The 20,782-nt window shown below is 41.2% G+C and overlaps 1 protein-coding gene across 3 annotated transcripts in view; it reads right to left on the bottom strand.

Moving 5' to 3' along the window:
• LIMCH1 (LIM and calponin homology domains 1) overlaps positions 1-20,782 on the bottom strand; it is a 183,350-nt gene that overhangs the window by 104,084 nt on the left and 58,484 nt on the right. For all 3 annotated transcript variants that reach the window (XM_076336171.1, XM_076336173.1, XM_076336174.1), the window contains exon 2: positions 12,212-12,282. In XM_076336171.1, coding sequence (XP_076192286.1) covers positions 12,212-12,282 — 71 coding nt within the window. The remainder of the gene's footprint in view (positions 1-12,211; positions 12,283-20,782) is intronic.

Genomic DNA, 20,782 nt, shown 5'->3' with positions numbered 1-20,782 from the left:
TATTGTCACGTTATTTACTGTTTGATTCCTTGTTAGGATTGTGGCAGTTAGCAAGCTCATTAAGGAGTCCATCCCCTCCAGGGGTGGATATCTGGCTTTGTTAACATTGAAATGATTGTTTTTCCTCACCTCTTTCTTTTTTCCCCTGAAACAGTAAACAGGTTGGGTCTCTGCAATCACTTGGAGAGGACAGGGGAGCAGAGGGGGAGATGCTATTCTAAATGTACTCTATGATCATAGTTAATAAAGCTTCTGTCCAACCTGTCCTAAATTGTACTTGTGTTATTACACACTTGGAGTCCCCACACCTCCAACACCACCATAATCAGGAGTGGCAACAAACCCAATGTGAATGACATTTTTGGGAGTTGGGGGTATTTTCTTAATCTTCTTGCAGTTAAAAACTGTAACCCAAGCTCATACAGATTGCTGTGCTATCCCTGCCTTTTGCTTAAGGTAGAATCTAACACTATTATGTCCTAAAAACAAATGATGAAAAAAATATACTTTTATATACAAACAATTCACTTCTCCCCTCCGAGATGCACAGAATGGCAAGAAAAGAACCACATATCTCACTTCCTATAATCATTAATTTATTTCACAGATGACAAACAAGCATTACTTTTTTTCCCCAAAAAGGCACAAGCCTTTCAGACTTCCACAGCAGCAACCCTATAAACTATTATTTTCCATTTAGCTGCGGCAACAGGCAACTTAAGATCTTTATTTTTTTCATCAGAGCACTTCTTTCCAAATACTCTAGCTCTGATGTGATTTCCATCTTCAATCTGCCTATTCTGTCTCAGGAAAAAAAAAAGGATATATTAGCTAAAGCATCCCATTTTCTTTATTACTCAAACATGAATACATTAGGCACCACAACCAATATTGCAGGTGCAGATCAAAAGCCATAGACAGTAATAGAAAGTAAAATAAAGAGGTCTTAATGGAAACCTCAAATGCAAACGCCCATTCTAAATAAATCTTCAAAATGGCTTGTACAGGCGTCCCTGTGAAATATGGGAGAAGGATAAAATGAGAGAAAGGAAAGGAGCAGGGAATAAGCAACATTTTAGATCACCGTTTGGAGTCTGAAGAGGGAGGAGATGGGATGGAGCAAGATGGAAAAGCCTGAGGAAGAAAGGTCTCTATTATTAAAATGTTTACCTCCTGTTGGAAACATCTCTAAACAGTTTGGCACCAAAACCCCCAGGACTTGCTCACTGCAGAATGTGCCAAAGGGAGATTTCTTCCAAAGCAGACTGTCTGCTTCTAAATTATTGCCTCATCTACAGCAACAGTCCAGATGCCAAAATATCAAGTGGCTTAAGCTTGCTCGGCCACCAGCCTGGCTGAAAAGCCGTACTGTTTATGCAGAGTGTCTCAATGATCACCTTCAGTCACATTTACTATCTGTTCCTGCTTCTCGAAAAAGCCACTGAATACACCTCTTCCCACATAGGTCAACACACACAAACTAAATTTTCTGTGCCTATTTAGATTCATATAGAGCATCTGTCTTGATATGTAAAGTTTTATCAGCTCCAGTAGGTTTCTGTTGAAATTCAGGGCAAACAAAAACCCTAACCATTTTGCACTGGCGACCTGGCGCAAGGCCCTCGGCCATGGCCCAGGGGAAAGAGTCTGCAGGGGAGAAAACACTTCCTAACCCACGCCTTCCCCTGGCAGCCCCCTACAACTGCTGTCCCACGCTTTCTTGCCCTGCTGACCCTAACCAAAGGACTTTGCTGGGCACCTGAGGCCCAGGGCAGCCATGTCTCAGGTTAAAGAGTTTGCAAGGAAGAAAACTTGCAGCGCACACCTTCTTCTGGCAGCCCCACTGCATCTGCAGCTCTAGCCTTTGTCTCTCCCCCAGTCCTAATCGTAACCCTAACCCTATCCCTTGGCTCATTCTGACATGAAGACACTCGGTCACTGGGGTCACGTCTAAGTTCACAGAGAAGAAAACATTTGCAGCCTAAACCTTCCTCCGGCCCTACTATGCTGGCCCTATTTCCAGCCCCGCTACAGTTATAGCTGTGGGCTCTGTCACTCTCCCAGCCCTAGACCTGACCATAATAATGTGTGTTGACCTGTTAATAAACATTTGTTGTTATTTTTCTGTACCACTCAAAAAAAAGATTTTGTAAGAAAACCCCACCGGTTACGATTCAGAAACCTTGGCAACCAGTACATGGCAGAGTACTGTCCTGCCTACTGCATTGCAGACAGCAGAAAAGTCAGACATCAGGCAGTCGTCAACATGACCATAACCAGAAGCAGCTTTTTTTCTGCACTTAGCTGCACAACAAGTCTAGATACCTGCACTGTAGGCATCTATGGACAGGGGAACAATTCCAGCATCTGTTGTCCAACCTCACGGTTATCTCTGAAAATTTTGTATGGCCATCACATTACTCCCCCCAAAAAAAGACAAAACAACTTCACATTCTTCTGGAATCACAAATTTGATGACTTAAAAAAGCATCAGAAGTCCTGCTGAATGGATCGTTCTAGGACATTAAATCTTTAAAAATATATTTGTATTGCAGCAATCCCCGAGAAAGGTATGGAAAACACAGTGGCAGGACAAGTGTTACAGGAGCAACACAGAACCCATCAGCTTCTACATCAGCTGAAAAACACACACATTCTTCAGTGTTTTATTTTCACAACATTTACTTCCATTACAAAAGTTAACCATACCACCTTCATACCAAGTCACAGAGGGCAGGTAAACAACATAAGCCTTGCTACAACATAAATTTAAGGTCCTATCCCCAGATCATGTTAGACAAGTTACTTCCATCACCCATTCTTGCAGCAGGAAGACACTTGAAGGCACTTGCTCAAAAAACACACCTAGTTGATGGCACATTAAGATCCTCTGCCCCAGACATCTGATCTGTCTGGCCAGTTTAGCAATACTAATGAGTCTAAGGAAGGCACTAAGGTCCCTACTGGCAGGTTCAGACAAAGGGTTGAAGCCTAACAGGTCCTGAGTTGTACTGAGACTTTGAATGATCACTCACTTCTCCGAGTACCTCCCAACTCCTGCTGACCCTGTCTGATACTAACTCTTTCCTCCAAGGAAGCAGTCCTTTTTCTTGTGCAGTAAAAATCATCGGGGCTTAAGTATATTCATCCTCGCGAGGGCATCGAGGGCAGACACACTGCTCACTCCTAATGTAAATGTCAGACCTCAGTCTTGCCCCAAACTACCACCAGTTACAAGCCCAGGTTTTCCCAAGCACAAATTTAGTTCAGTTTTTTTGTACAGCTGTGCATTCAAGCATAAAAAAATCCTCAAGTGGATGTGCATCTTCTAAAGAACAAAGCAAAACCTTTATATCACTGTGTACCATATTCTGCTATGCCAAGGTTGGTGAGCTACTGTACAACTGGTCAGAGTGGAAGTGTCAAAGTCGGAACAGAAGTGTTGCTTTTGGTAGGGTTTTTTTTTGTTTATTTATTTCGAATTTTTGTGGGGTTTTTTGCTTTTGTTTTGTTTTTAAGGTCTTGGTACTATTTTTCATACTCCTGCATCTAAGAAAACGGATGTCAATGGGACAAGTCCAACTAAGCAGTCCTGAGAGATAACAAGAACAGGATGATTTTAAATCTTCCATTATTTTCTCCTTTTTCCTTCCCCTCCAGTAAGATACTGCTAATTTAAGGTCTGACACCACACGGTGAGGTAATAGTGGTTAAAACAAACCATAAAACAATGTCCTTCAGTACTGTTTTCAAAAGGAGAATGCAGGTACATTTCCCAAGCTTGACCTTTTTGGTAGCTGGGGTTTGGGGACCAGTAGACATTTTAGAGATGACTGGCAAAACAAGTTTAGGGAGGACTTTTTAAAACTTTAGCTTTCAGCCAACTTGTTTCTCACAGAAATTATTCTGGAGTATTAACAGCTACTTATGCAAGAAGTTAAATGACGTGGGGAGGAAAAAAGAAAGAACAGAAATATAAAGACTGTAATACTTCTATTGAGGCTTTCTGGTTACGTGCTATGACCAGGGTTTCTCTGACATGACCAGAAGGAAGATATGATAATGAAATCTCAAGGAACTTTTTAACAGTAAAAGGAGCAAAGACATGACAAAAAGAAATACAGATAAAATAGTTCTTAAAAGAATTCAAACAAAATATGATGAAGGCAAAAAAACCCAACAATCCCACCAAACACCCAAAATACAATAACCCAAAACAGGATAAAACCAAGCCTCTTCAGGCTCCATCCACAGAACTCGAGTCTCTATACGCACGCCTGACCTATTCTCCAGACTCTTCAGGCTCTCAGCTGGGATTTCTGCCCACCACCCCTGCCATTTATGCACCTGTCCTGAGTCAGGACAATCCTCTGTTCTTCACTTCTCAAAGTCCTCCTGCCACTTTCAGTCCAACATCTACACACCCAGCCTCCCGTTCCCCTGCACCAGGTGCTGGCTTGGACTCTTCCATAGTTAGCTGTTAGATGAAGCACAGTAAGACAGTGCATAGAAGCCAAAACCTTAGAACTGCCTTACCTTATGGAAACGGCAGGGCACGATGGAAGTGGAAAATTGCTCCATCCCCACTCTTATAGGGAGAAGCTAGGTCATTTCCTTCCCCTGATAAAAACCAGCTCTGATAGGTATGGGAAGAATCAATTGCTCTATTCGGTGCTGTCCCCAAGGCTTGGCATTCCAGGAGATAAGGTATCTCCACAGCAGGTCAGACAAGCTGAAATCAGTACTAGCCACTGTGTGGCTAACCTATTAGACCTTTCTGGGGTTGTTTATCACCAGTTAAGAATTTGAAAAGCTTCTGCCAGGAAGAGAAGGCGTTTCAGGCAACAGCTGATAAAAGATCTAATGAAAAGCACCAAGACAACTGCCCATGAAATTCTTGCAAGAAAGCGTCAGTTAAGAAAATATTCGGAGGATGGCTGCCAAAATCCAGCCTCCAAAAAGACCTTGTTTCTAAGAGGAAATGGAGGAGAAGCACTTTCAGAGAATAAGCTTCAGAAAGGGAAAAAAAGAAAAGGTTAAAGTGATGTGTGTTCACAGATCAATACAGGCTAGAGGGATAGGTATCCAACAGAGCTCTTTAGTCAAATAACAGATCATATTCCTAAAAAGAAAAGCTGGCTAATGACCTGATCTTAAAGTAAAAGGGCATTTCACATTTGAGAGTTCAGGAAATTCTACCCACAGTAAACCTTCACGAAGACATTTCTCTTTTTAAATTAAGTTTTACAGATTTACATTCTAACAAGCAGCCTTTCAGCACTTGATAATTATTAGCCCAGACAGCTTCAGTATCCACATATTTTAAACTCATACTCTAGTGGCAGCTCCAAAATGCCCCCAAATAGTTGAAAAGGAGAGAAAAATCCACTATCAGTCTTAAAGATGAACAAATCACATTGAAACAGCAGACAATGAAAACTCAAAATATTTTGTTGCAAAGGAAGTGGTAAAGAAGTTTCAAAATATATCATCTCAAAAGAGATGTTCTTGAGGTCACAAAAATATTTTTGGGAAAACATTCTTGAGTGATTGCTAATGATGCCCCTGACACTATTTATTTAGGATCAGATGAACAAGGTGCTTTTTTAACAAGCAGGACAGAACTGACTTTGCCCTATAAAGGGCTCACAGTCCAGTCTGATAAGTAAAAGGAGAATAAAGAACTATGCAAATGTGTAGGATTGAGAAAACAAGTATGCTAAACACAGGATAGCATGAGTCTTGCTCTGCCAAAGACTAAAAATATGAACAAGATAGAGGCCTTGCAAAACAGCTCAAGAAAGGCAACAGGGAAGATTGTGTAAATGCCTTCACAAGCTACTTATACAGAACCTACCACCACAACGACTGACATGAAGAGCGTCCCATGCACCTATAGATTTACAATTCACACATAGTTTTACACTGAGTAGTAATGGCCATGGATAATTGCCCAAAGTACGTATCCAATATAATTTCTTAAACATTCACTCTTGGAAAGCTGAAACCTCTCACAGGATTACCTTGCTTTGCACTTGAGCAACACTCCGTTTGAATGGGTCAGTGTTCCACAGTCTCTTGCCCTGTCAATTACTAAGCTCCACTGAAAAAACTCTACTATTTAGTCTGCTGAGATGCATTTTTTTTTTTTTTTTTTTTTTTAAACTTAAATACAAAGACAGGCCATTCTGGGTGTACTCAAGCATGCCCCTCAATGGCTATTCTCCTCATGCACACAGCTGAGCACTACAGTCTGTTACCTTTGACCCCTCACCTAAACTGTGCTAATAAATAGCTCTTCATTATAACACGGCAATAAAACTTAGAGATTAAAAACTCTGGATTCATACAAAACTGTTTCAAATGTCCTCACATGAACCTAAATCTTAATGCTGAACGAGCCTCGGGGCCCGTCTCTCTAAACTGGAGACATGCCAAATCCATGATGTTGATAATGTTTTGGCATTACAGCGCAGAGCCTGAAAACTGCAGAACACCAATCCCTTCTCACCTCAAGGCATGGGTCACATTCAAAACTTAAAGTATGCCTATGAAACTCAAATACCTTCTTAGTTTCCAGGAACAGGAAATTCAAGCAAAAGCCTAATTAAGCGTAAGGGCTGGGCATCCACTAACTCCTCCAGTGAGGTATCTGGCAAGACAAGAGTCTCTGCACTGTACACTACACAGCCAAGTGCTGAACTGATGCCAGGCCTATACCACTGACAGACAAGTAGAATAACACATCTGCAAAATCCTACAGTCTACAAAGATAACTCAGTACTTGTTTTCCCCTCCCAAGTCTCCGTAAGTGGCATGGCAATTTTACATAAGTGATGTTAACTTGCAAGAAGAACTTGATTTTTAAACAGCCAAACAACTGAAACACCATATATACAGTGAAGGCTACTCTCCATACCTAACGGTACCACTGACTCAGAAGACAAAGTTTTACTATTCCATAGCATTACACTTGCACTGATCTGGCACACATCCAGCCCTTGCTGAAAACAGCATTCATGTCAGCCCAAAGCTTGGTCAGATGTACTGTAACCATGATGCAAGCCCAAAGAAACTGCTCTCTGAGAAAAAGCAGCTCATTCATCACCAGTGACATGAAGAACACAAGCTAAGGAGATTTCTTATTTATAGATGAAAACTATTCTCATGACAGTAAATTATAAATTCCATTACGTAATTCTTGATCACAATCACTTTCAGCTCACTCAGATTTATAGCCACACTTCACTTTTTCTTTAAATACTATTAAAATAATCTATGTGCATGACTAACTTCTCACTTTTTTTTTTCTCATTTAAAAGTAAAACCTAAAACCTTTCTTTTTAAGAGCATATATTCCTAACATGCAGAGCTGAAGGGAACTGCCTTTCCTAGATATTGTCCTACAGGAGAAAAGGTGTAAAAATTTTTCCTTAACTCACTGTACATACCCAATTTTACCAGGATTACTTAAAAGCAATAAAATACTTCTTATCTGCTCTTTCAAAAAATAATGAAAAAGAGTCAAAGAATCCTGGTTTCAAAAAATAAGCATAGTTTCTGCACATCTTACTAAGCTACGTAACACCATGTGCTAATATACAAAATAAGTGTCTCTAAGAGACAAAGAAAAGTTTGGGAAAATGCTCATAAGTTGGTATCCAGAATTGTGTATGCAGGTGACATCCATCTTTAACCACATATGGTTCCTCTTTCACTTTCACGTGTTTATGCCATGACTTCTCAAGGTATGCAGTTAAATATTTGTTAGAACTTTCATGCTTGAGAAAAATCAAAGATTTATCGTGCCTGCATTTACTGCTATAAATTGATTTACATACATACATAAAACAGACACACAGCTAAACTGTTCTACATATAGAACCCAAGGTCTTACACACAATCATGATGCTGTTGGACTCCACCGCAAGGCCAAATCATTTCTGCCGATACCTAAATCTGGATTCTGTTTTGAGTTTGTTGTTTAAGGTCCTTTGCCCAGGATCCATGTCCCAGCGGTTGTTGTTACTCTTCTTTATGGTTTGGTCCTATTCCTGACATTAGACTCTCATTACCAGTAATACAAACTTTCAGGGTGGCTGGACTCCTAGTACTGCTTGATTCCAGAGAAAGCCTGAGAGAAAAACATGATCCCAATTGCGTGTCAGAAATGTTTACAGATATATTGGATATGTATCACCCTTGGATAGTCATATCAAAGCAAGTAAATAACTTGGATTTTCCAAGTGTCACATCCCCACAGAGACCTCTCTAACTGCTGATTGCCCAATGTGAAAGAAGGAATCCTGCAGTAGCAGAGCTGGGCAACAGGAGGTGGATGGCAGAGAGAACGGGGATGAACTGCTCACCTTAAAAACACACTTGCAAGAATATTAGAGCAGTAACAACTGGACAAGGTTGCAGGAAGACGTATGCATTTTTGTCTTCATGTAGTAATTTTTAAACTTATTAATAGCAATTGTTACATGGTTAGAAATAAAAGCAACTTCAGCTTCCTTATCTGCTGTTTCAGAAAAGCAACAGAACTACCCAAATCAGTGGGGCAGGCGGATGAAGACAGCATATACTTTTTCTTTTGCAATCAACCTTCATTCAAATGTCTGAATCTGTAGAATAGGAACACCTAAACATTGCAACAAGCAGATTAATTTATTCCTGACTAATCCTCTAGCTTCTTATGATATCTGGGTCAAACCTAAATGTTAAAGCTATGTAACAAGAAAAAAAAAAAGAACACGTGCTGAAGCAGAAATTGAGGATTTCTAGTTGTATTTCCTGCTACTGGTAGTTGTATTCCTGCCTCATATATCTTTCCACCATGTCCCCAGCAGGGCACCTTTGCCCACCCATGCAGAAGTGTAGCCAGGAAACTCCTCCGTCTTTACATATGAGAATTTAATACACAAAGCAAGAACAGAGCAAGAATTGCCTTCGCCTAGCTATGAAGTCCCTTGCTGAAATCACCATCTGCACTGATATCAGACAGCTATGCTAAAAAGCCATGAACTCATGTCAGACAAACAGAAGTCATAGTCACTGGCTTCTCAGCACAGCTGGGAGAACAAGTAGAGCTGGCACTGTCAGGGCAACTGCACAAGTGGGCGTTCAAATATCCAGAAAGAAGGAAGGGCTTGTGTTACTCTCATCTGTCAGCTTGCTGCTTTATGGCATCCTGCATTGTTTAAATATGCTCCTCAGCTCCCGAGCTGAGCATGGCAAGCTATAAAAGTGTCATAGCGAGGCCAGGTCTAGATGCCAGCCACAGCGTAAACACTACCAGAGAGGCAGGCATGAGGTTTGCAGGTGCCTGTGGCTAGCACATGCATGCAGGGCTGCTCCGCTAGTCAGGCCGGTGGTCCACAACACATCCGTCCCAAGAGTCCAAGCTTTTGGCATCGCACAGTTGTATTCGTTTCCATTTATTAAAATATGTGGATAGTTGCCAGACGTGAATGAATCGTTTATAACCAGTGTAGTGATGTCTGCCTGAGTTTGCAGGATGTGTAGGCCACAGACATCGGGATCAACTGGAGGGAGGCCTGGCATTACTGTGCCTAAAGCTCCAACAATCCTGCTCTAGACATAGACAAAGATTTCCCCTGTGCCATTTTGCACATGGCTTGTCTGACTGTTTGGGGAATGGACTCTGGCATGGTAGCTACCGCCCATCCCCTCCCTTCTGCAAAATGCTTGCAAAGTCAGAGGGTAGCTTGAGACATGTTTGGAAGACTTGGGGCATACTGGCTATGCCCCCATTCCTGACATCAGTTTCCAAGTCCTCTAGCTGCTGAGATCCCTCAGGACCCGAGTTCACTTTCAGGCCTCATCACAAAATACAACAGGCAAGGAAAACACTGAAACAGCCATGTGGAAGTAAGCACCATTCCATGCTCACGTGGACATCACCCACACAAGTGTCCGGCTATGAGTTGCCAGTTAATGACACTAGCAGTGAGTACTGTGGAGATAAACTGAGGCAAGTTTAGCTTCTCCCTAAAATGTCAACAAATCAGATAAGCCAGACCAAAGGCAATGAATTCTTCCATCTTCAGAAAGACAGCTATAATTTCTTTCTTGCCTTCAGTAGCTTATCAGAGACTTTGAGATCAGATTGTCATCTGCTTGTTGAGGTCAGCTGTGATGAAAGCACAACAGATTGGAAAGAGGTTGAGAGAGATCAAATACTGCTGGATTTTGTTCATGAGGTACCCAGGTAGGTCTCTGATAAACCAGAAAATTCCTGTCTACGGAGACATTATTGCCTGTGGCAGTTTCACTAGCACTTCTTCACTGAGCAAGAGATTAAAAAATTACCTCTCAGTGCTTCACCTGCCAAAACCTGTACTTTTTGAAGATACATTAAGAGCTCTCAGTGTTACACCGCAAATTTCTGTTGAGTTCTTTATTTTACAGTGGACCAGTGAAGAGCACGCTTTTATTGTCAGACTCATAATTTGCTCATCGTCAGAAAGCCAAACCTGAAGGCCAAGCTGGTAGCTCTCTGGTTAATGCTCTGTAGCCTATAGAGTTTTATCCACTAGCCACAGCTGCCAGGAGCAGGATGCAATACAAACATCACGGCCTCTCAGATTTGAGGTTGAGGAGACAGATCCTTTAGATTGGTTTGCACTGATCCACAGGTGGTAAACAAAGCCAAGCGATTTGCCCAACATCACAGAGCAATTTAGTAGTATAACCAAGTGGTGTCCCTTGACCTGCTTATTACTGGAGCTCACAGCCTCTTAAAAAAATACATATTTATGCATTTCGTTAGTAAAACATTAGTTAGTTAAGCTTTACATCTCAAAGATTTACAGCATTTAAATCAGACTACCTCTGCTTACTTGCAGATAAGATAAGATCTAATCTTGAAACACACATCCCTTATTTTTCATGGAACACAATTCAACCTTAACATTTAAAGAGCACTGTGAAATGATTCAGCACACAGTACTTCCCTTGAATACACAGAGGAGAGAGATCTTGTGCAAGAGGCAACCCTTAAATACAAAGAGGTAAACTACATGCTCCTTCCGAGTTACACAACTTTTGATCAACAACAACAACTACTTCCCTCCTCAGCAAAGACATGCAACCACAGTCAAACCAGATCATATCATTTCCTTTATGCTTTTTTTCCCCTTTGACGGCTAAAGTTCAAGCTGTCTGATTAATGACACCAGTGAGATATAAGACAGTATTTACACAGGTAGGTTTCAAAGCTATCATAAGCTACCTAGAGCTGAGTTACAGGATATTAGCTCAACTCTACTGCTGAAAACAGTTTCCAAGTTCCAGTACCTTTCATAGTATAAGACTTAACCAATAGCTGCAACGGTCCAGCTAAACATCTCAGGAGATCTCATTTATAAACTTCTATATGCATTCAGTTCTGCACAAACTTCATCCTTCTGGTGTGCGAAGACAGCTTTTACCAACTTCAGTGACAGCCCTGCATGCTGAGGGAAGGAAATCGGTCCATGCAGGTGATTCAGATCCCAAACTCCTGACCTGCTGCATGGGATTTTCAAAGAACTACGGGCATTAGGGCACACTTCCAAATTGCTCTTAAGAGTCACCAGCTTTGGCATCTAAGCCCTCAACATGCTTTTGGAAGACTCTGCCTAAAAACTAGCTATTAAAACCAGAGAGAAACGTGCAAAAGCAAACTTGCGTCTCTTGTCCAAAAATTACAAAACACATCATTCAAATACACCTTTAGGTAAAATTTAGAGGATGCCTAACCTTTCCAGAAACTATAAAAGCAGCTGAGTATTGATGGTATTCAGATGGCTAACTCTTGACAGTGCTCAGACCTGGAGTTGGTCCAAAACGCCTCACTGTAGCAGAGACGTCCACAGGCAGGTGTGGAACACCATTTGCCAATCTGTGGTTAACATCTTTAAATAAAAGGAAACCAAAAAGCAAACATCATTTTTACGTTACATAACTCAACTAAGGAGCTGGGGTGGAGTGAGGGAAGCACTTTGCAAAACCTGTTTTCTTTAAGCCATATTTCAATCCTCACCATAACAATAGCTTTGGCACTGAAATGATGCTGCAGTGAAACACCAGTGTGCGCAATGTCAAAACTCGCAGAAGGAAACCAACAATTGGAAATAGTAGTTAAAGTTCATTTCAGCTTTAGTCAAGATTGTATTCAAGGCTCAAAACTGTAAGTGTTACTTACTCACACAGAAGAATGCCGTTTTCTAATCCAGAACGAAAATCTTTCTCACCAAAACTTCTGCCCGTCACTTGCTGCAAAAGAGTAGGGGGAAACAGAAGAGTGACATCTATTAGAAGGTGTACTTTACAAGAGCAATTCATAACATTCAGTTAAAGCATCTGCTGCATAGGAAACATCCAAGCTTTACAGGCCTTGCCAAAGGACTAAGTTGTGTCCGTCAACCAGCTTCCTCCTTCCCATTTCATCGAGCTATTTAACACATAGAACAAAGTATTTGCTCCAGCCAGTGCAATTACAGATTATAACTGAGCTGTTTCCTAGAAGTAAAAAAACAAAAACTACAAACCAAAAACTACAATGTAACCTTCAGAATGTTTTTAAAATTTTATTCTATAGTGTTTTGAATTTTAAAACTATTGTATTTAGACAAACTATGTATTTTTACTGCTTTTTTTGCATCATGTTAAAAATCTTGTACCGGGCTTGAACTCCTGGCCTTTAACCTACCACCTTTACAGAATAAGCAAAAGCAACTGGAAGCACTTGCATGAGTTGTAGCCCTTCACACACATGCCACAATACTCCTGGTCATATTAAATGATATTTCATATCATGAAGTCAACTGTGAGCGTGAATACAAACTCGGTGGAAGCTAAGGTTTAGGCACCTACTCACAGTCCGCAGCTTGTCAGGGATGCTTGGACCAGGCTGTACGTTCCAGTACAGCCAGTCTGTGCTGCTTAGGGATGGACCATCTAGGAACCGTCTAGGAATCCCAATCTCGCCTGAGGGTGCTGGATGATACAGGCATGACTGAACCCCTGTTTATGACTCACTACCATGTTGACAATGACTTGCCATTCATCCTCAAATCATTCTCAACAGATGATGTGTTCAGTTAAAAGAATACTTTTTATTACCACCAACAAATATATAAAAATAGTTGCTATGTTTAGAGAGCTCTGAACAGAAACAAAACAAAGCAAAAAAAGCCTGCCTATTTTTTAATTGTCCTCCAGGAGGTCTTCTCCTCACCCAGCCAAAACATTTACCGGATGCTTATAGAGTTCTCATGGCTCGCATCCAATCTTTCAGCAAGAACCTTGCTCTGGGCGTTGCTTCCACCATACAGAATAGTGACTTGGGGACACATCTGTCCTTACGTCCCTATTTTCTCCTTGCTGTTCTATTCAGATACAAGACCCTTCCCCTCCCAGTTTCCTGTCATAAAGACAGCAATTTATAAAAACTGACAAGTTTGGCACTTTCTCACGGGATTAGCGAATGCACCGGCTTCACAAATGCTGGTTATAGCTATGCACAGTCTTAGACAGAGAACAACACTTTTTTTGAATTGAAGTGCAAATGCAAAGCCTAAAACCTAATCCCCCACTTAATTATAAACTTTTTTTTTTTCAATGTGAAGGAACTTCTCCTAACAAACTGGTATGACAGTGTGCAAACTTTAACCCCCCATACTCTGAAAAGTGTATCATAATGACATCAGTTGACAATCATTTTATGCAAATACATAAAGTAGAACAAGGCACTGTGTTGCCCTCATGCCTCAGAAGGAACTAGATGCAATTTGCCAGTATTAAGTGACCTCTAATCATTTAAACTATCTCTAACCATAGTAAGTCATCTCTAATCTCGATCTGCTGGGACAAAGGGAAATCATGACAATAAAACCATTAGCATTTGGGATGAACGATAGACAGAGCACATCAAAACTGACTCTTATTTCATCCATAGCATAAAGTACAGTACACAAAGGAGTAGGAAGAGCTATTTCCTAACAGCGTGATTCGTAGTGTTTTTTTCATCTATGCAGGAAAAAAGAAATAAAATAAAGAAGATAGTAATCCTATTTCACTCCTCAACATCAAACGTTCCAGCTATGGAAGTCAATCTGTTTATGTGTTTGTTGAACACCCTCATGCAGCAGGGAGCAGTACCGAAGCTGGTAACAAAATTCAGGTAAGAATCTACCTGCCAAAAGCTGTCACCTGAGTATTGCTGTCATTACTGCTGATATAGGAAGGTTTCATACATAATTTCTGGCCGCACGAATAAAATCATGAAATGCAAATGCACAGCTGGAACAACAATTCATCCAGCGAGAGGTACAACAAAAACTGACAGCAGGTGAGGAAAGACAGGAAAGTCCAGGAACAGTGCACGTCTGTTCGAAAAGGAACTGGAAGTAAATGAGGCATGGAAAGGTTTATGCCTATTCTAGATGATCCAGCTGCAGAGGGGAAACATTAATCAGCTACAAGTCTCCTGATTTAGCCAATTAAAATGTAAGAGCAGTTCAACAGAGAAAGGCTAGAAACTAAAAATAAGCATGAAAATGACATTATAAATGACAAAGATAACCCAAAAGGGGACTGAGATGAGCAAGAAGCTGGGTCCAGCTTTTCCAGAGGAAATTAGAGCTCAGTTTCTTGGCGTATGCACACATGTAAACATGTGCGTGCACACACACCCACACACACCCCCACCCCACCCCCCACCCCCCGCTGTCTGCAGGAGGCCACTTTGGGCCATACCCTCAAGAACAACTACAGCAGGCCCACAGGCCAGCCTCCTATGCGTGTCTGAGATAACCTTTGCTCAGCGCACAGTGGGCAGAGCGAGGACTTAAAGTGACTTCAGGTAAAAGGATTGGCACTCTGATATTTGCACGAGTCCTGCATAGCTAAGTGCATACTGAAGTTTGCCCAAACCCATGTGAAAAGGGAAGCACGTGCGTTAACACAGTCTCACAAAACCATTGCATGTGTCACAGGATCGTGTTCATGTTGTTAATCTAAGCACTGGTCTGTTCCTACTAGCTTATCTTCTTCCATCTCTGGAAAAAAGCCTCCAGTTTGACTGCTTGATGAAACCCCCAGGTCAAAGGTACAGACCAGCACACTTGGGCAATACAGGAAGAAGCAGGATACATGGAAGAGTCCCCTATTCACTTCTGCAATGCCAGCACATTGTAATTCTCTGCAGTGCAGGGGTACAAAAGTTAGAACAAAGCACCTTAAAGGCAAAACGCAAGTTGTATCCTGCTAATGATTACTAAAAAATAAGTTCTATAAAGCTGAAAGGAAAAAAGCTGCCTTTCCATATCATATTGTAACTTAAATAGAGAACAGAAGCAAAACGCAATATAATTTATTGTCGTGCTTCATTTATGTGAGGAGGAGTTGTTTTTATTCATCATCTGGATGATATTTTCTTCTCTGTAAAAAGCTGCAAGCGTTTTCAACCAGGGCAATTATTTGACGGCCATATGCGTTTCTCAGTTTCCCTGACACTTAACAACCCAGAAAACAAACCTAAAATGAATAATAGAAGTTTTTCCAAAAGGAGTATTAAGAGACTAAACCACAGCACGCTGACTCTCTATCACAAGCTTATGGCAACATAAGCTTTAATATGTATTGACACACAGTAACACTTCTTATATACAGTATTGTTGCTGATTAACTCCTTTGTTCTTTGCAGTTACACATGCCACTAAATGTATGTCATCAAGGATGGCTGTCATCCAGTCACTAACCAGTGCCATATTACACAACTCTATTTTCACTAAGCTTCAGTTCACATTGTTTTCCTTGTGTTTTGTATTGCTGCTGGTGCTTCCTGAGATGGAGCTTGCAAAGCCTCTGGTGTCAAAACAGCTTAAGGGCATGAAAAAGAAAAGGTGACAAATTAGTGAGCAGATGCTAGCCTCAGGTGAAATTTATCTGGGCCAACAAGATGTAAGTAGTTGAATAAACACTAAATCATTGGGGACAACACTTTGAATATAGTTAGCTTCATTTTCTACATGCACATCTCAAAATAGCATGTAAAGCAGTGAACAAAAATATAGACACAGCAGGGAGAGGTCTTTGTTACTCATTACGCATTTTGGAGACCTCGTGAGGCATGACAGCAATGAAAGAAAGATTCTCAAGAAGTTTGGTAGGCTGTTCATTTCTTTCTACATGGGTACGCTGCATTTCAATTTTGTACAACCACTATTTTCCCCTATATAATTTTTTACTTAAATGAAAAAAAGCCCCCCTGCTACTTAACTAGAAAACATACTGCTTTTACTTGAGGGAGATGTGAAAGTAAGGTCAAAACTGTAATAATCACAGGTGTGTAAATAGAAAGCATTGGATCATATAAGCAGCAGGGAACACAAACCACCAAAAGAAGCATGACAGTTTTTAGGGCATCAGGATTTGGTGCCTCTAGAGTAATGAATTCCTACTTCCCCATTTCTGACATATCATTTGAGCTAACAACATGAATATGCAAGTTAAATTCCTTTTTCATGTAGCATAGACAAGAGATTTCTGAACTAACCACCACTGACAAACTTAAAGCCAGCTTTACATTTGCAGACCAGAATTGTACCACATTGCTATGGCAGCGCAATAGGATTTGGAGACCCTTCACCGGCTCCTGGTTCTGCCATGTCCTGCACATATCGCATGCTTTGCTCTGTCTGCAGAAGTGGACAGAACACATCATCCAGGCATGAGCTCCCTCCCTCTTACTCCATAGCAGAGGGATTTAAATTGCTAAAATTACAGCAATATAAGCCAGTCCTAAACAGCTTTATTACAAATATTAGGAAGCTAGTTGGTTTAGCACAGACAAACTTGAAGACTGCATGAATGGAGCTTCCCAAGAGCAACAAACACTGGTCTAGGCGTACCTATCTTCCAGGAAAGCTGAATGATGACAAGCACTCCGCACAAAGCTTTCCAAGCCATTACAGTATTGAGGTCATTTACTACTAAAATCAATAAAAGGGCGAACAACTTAAATATCTTTAGCGTGTATTTCTACTCTCAAGGACAAAACCAGCATAAGCTCAGAATGACTAATGTAGCCAGCAGTGAACCACCTGAAATCCTGTGGTATAGGAACTTGAAAATTTAAAGAATGCATGGGAAGAAGGGGGGAGATTTCACAGTTGGGTAGCATGATTAACCTGCAAAAAAAGCACTTAACATTATTTATTTTTAGATCTTCCACCTTCTGGTCACTTAAGTTTAACTGCAATTTGCAAAGTTAACTAGCCATGCTGAAGTCCCCTTTGTTCTTTTCCTCTGGCTATTCACCCTCGTACTACTCTTTAAAGAGCCAGGGAGTTGACTTGCTCTTTTTCACACTTCATAGGAACTCAACTTTTTTCTAGCAACAACAGAATAAAACAGGGGACAGCATATTCTCCTCCACTTGCTTTAAATTTCTGTCTGCCACACTGTCAGTTGGGTTAGCTGACAATTTGGTGTCAACATATAGCATGGGAGAACCATACCCACTGACACAAACATACTACCAACACCTTTGGTGGACCCAATTTTAAGTCCTCACCAAATGAATGATTTCTTTGCTATAGGATGCCAGTGAGTGCCTTTTCTTTTCCATGAAGGGAGAGACAACTAAAAGAAACACAACAGCTGATTTTTTCCAATTCTTTGCATAGTTTAGTGAGGAAATGATCCTATGAATGGACACATGCATTTATATTTAACGTGTAGACTAAAAGAACAGGGTCAGTCAGTACACCATTTGGGAAACATGACAAAAGAAACAAAGAAAGAAGAGTAAAACAAATGCACTGGACACAAACTTCCACACCAGGCCTCCACCATCCCCGTTCTTCCTATTAAACAAGAATTTACCAAGATGAAGACAACAGAGCTCCACTGACACTCAAGACAAACCACAAGCCAACTCTGAACTGCTTACAGAGTGGCACTGCTCTGTTGACTCAGGCCTTGAGATTAGCAGGTCTTTGAGAACACCCCCTCGGTGCTTTCGTATACACCAACAGAGAGATCAGCCTCTGAGCATCTGCACTACAATCCTGCCTGCTGAAAGGCCAAGACATGATGGGAGAAGACAACTGCAAGCAAACGAGGCTTATTGCTGCTGATAAAGCACAGGCATCACTATATTTTTCCTTTTCCCATTAACATACCACCGCCATCAGCAGCTATTACCCACCTAAGGCTTTAAAGCTAAGTCTGGGAAAGTTTTGTCCTTACTAATCCTGCCCGTCACCAGAGCTTTCCACACTGAAATTCTGCATTGCTAACTGTAGTATTATACACGCAGGGTTGCCATACGTTGTTTGGATTTATGATCTCGCAGAGCCACGCACGTTTCTGCCAGGACATCTGGTAGTATAATCCTGCTTGGCTGGCAAGCTGCTAAGGGGTGTTAAAATTTCATGGTAGAGTAAAATCAGCCTCCTTTTTTGTCTCCCTTCCCTAATGCTGTTTGTATACATTCCCAGGTGCATTGCCAAACATTGCAGCCTTCCCTTTGGGGTGGGGCGAGGCAGAAAGTGTCATTCAAGGTTGAACATTTTGTGGAGAAAAAGAGCAAAGAGCAGCAAGAGAGAACTTAAAAGCGACTTCCATCAGACTTGTCCCGGCTGCAGCGCAAGCCCTGAAAGCTTCACCTAGCAGCAGGTCATCTGTTACATCAAATTTGTATTTGACAGTCAGTAAATTGGTATTGCCTCGTTGTTTTATGAGTAACCAACTTTTTATCTGTACTTCAAGCAGTATTACCAAAATTAGATACCAGATGACAGACATGACGGAACACCGTAAGATACCTGGTTTTAATCAGTGGTTCAATTTAGGGTTCTTTTTATTGTTAAAACATTAAAAAAAAAAAAAGGAAAGAAAAGAAAAAAAACTGATAAAAACTTATTTCCTGTACTGTGGGATCCATCATCTCTTTGTTAGTTTCAATGTGAATTAAAGAAGGGGGGGGTGTAGGCTCCTGCCATAGATTTATCAGCTAAGTGGTCATCCTCCTTCTTGACTGGGGAGAAGGAGGAATAAAGCATTATTTCAGGAAAATAACTTATTTGATGGAAGCTACATCTTACCATACTGATACGTTCTTCAGCTCTGTACTCTTGTCTGTGAAAACAAGACCCCATGCAGATGGTCAGAGGAGCAGAGATCAGGATTAGCATGTACAATGTGGAGCCAACTAGTACAACAAACCAGAAGGCAAGAGCACAGAATGCATCTCCTCAATTTGAGGCCCTCTTTTAATCTAGTCCTGGCCATCTGGAGAGCCTGGCCTCGCTCCTCTACACCGTCTGGAGAAAGCTCCCTGTTCGGCTACCCCTTTTACTACTACACAACCTGTCCCAGCTCAGGGTGAACCAGTACTTAATGGTAGTTCCTGCACCTTTGAAGGGAAGAGGAGCAGATTACTAATAATTACTAGCTATCATGAACACCTTTTCCCAAGGTCTTTTTTTCTTACCCAACCAGGCTAAACAAGCAGTCTGCTCACTGAAAAATAGAAAGGCTGATTAAAGTTATTAGGAATTTTCCAACCTCTTTAGTGCGATCCCCTGGGGCTTGTCATGGGCAGACAAGCACCTGCACTGCCTTCTATTGTCCCTCTTTCGTTGCATGCAGAAAAAAAAGTGTATACAGGGAACCACTCTCAAAAGCAGTAACTATTGATTTAGCCCTTATTATTTCCCTAACGTGATGCTTCTTGAAGCTGGAATCAGTGCTGATGGAGAGAGAGAGAGAGAGAGATAACTCAAGCTCTGGCTACTAAACTCAGAGTAGTGTCAGACCAATACATGTCAGCCTCACATTTTATCACCAAGCCAAAGCTTTTTCAGCAAAGGCCAGGAGAAATTTTTTCCTTTGCCTCAGGTTGATTACACTAGCAACTATCCAGCAAAACAGGAAATTGGGTTTCTGGCCATCTCTAAAAGAGCAAAGAATTAGAATAGACATTGTTTTATCCTTTAATTCCTTTTTCTAGTTGCAGTATCCCATGGTCTTGAAAAACTGCTCCTCCAAAATATATGCTACATTGCATCATCTACATGTTGCAACTGAAGCATCTGCTAATAAAACTCTCTATTTTCTCTCCTCCAGCTTTAGAAAGTTTAGACAGTCCTGCATCAGAAGTGTTTAAAGCTCTGTCAACTAATTACTGCAGAGGCAGGGCAAAACACAGGCAGCAGACTCCTCATTGAGCCCAACATCTTGTCTCACCCTCAAAGCAATGAAGAGATCAACAGCTCTGTAGGAGATGATGGGATCGCCGCAGCATCTAGATTTGTTAATCCCCACTTCACACTGCTCTAACCTATTTTACATTATCGCTGCATTTGTGTTTTACAAGACCACTGCGCTACTTCTTGGACGAGCAAATTTGACACCAGCGTGTTGCTTTTTGCCAGGAATGTGCATCTTGGCAGACAACTTTAAAACTGCACACATTTAAAGCTGGACAGAGACGGGAATACAAACATACAAGAAGCTCCAAGTTAGACAGGCCCAACACTAGAAGCACTTCAGCTTGTCATTAACCACTGTCAGAGAGACTACCAAAGCTCAGTAATTACTGAGCTTTTGCAATGAAAAATGTCTGCTAGGAGACACCAGCTTCCCTTTTTGAAGAAATTAGGTGTTCACTTGAGCAAACCATTACTGAATTTAACCAGCCATTTAAAGATGACTTTAGGTCTCAGTGGAGCCGCTGAAATGCCGATGATGAGCATCACTAGGC

The sequence above is a fragment of the Aptenodytes patagonicus genome, chromosome 4 (genome assembly GCF_965638725.1).
Source record: "Aptenodytes patagonicus chromosome 4, bAptPat1.pri.cur, whole genome shotgun sequence".
Lineage (NCBI taxonomy): Eukaryota > Metazoa > Chordata > Aves > Sphenisciformes > Spheniscidae > Aptenodytes > Aptenodytes patagonicus.
This window is presented reverse-complemented; position numbering and strand designations above follow the sequence as displayed.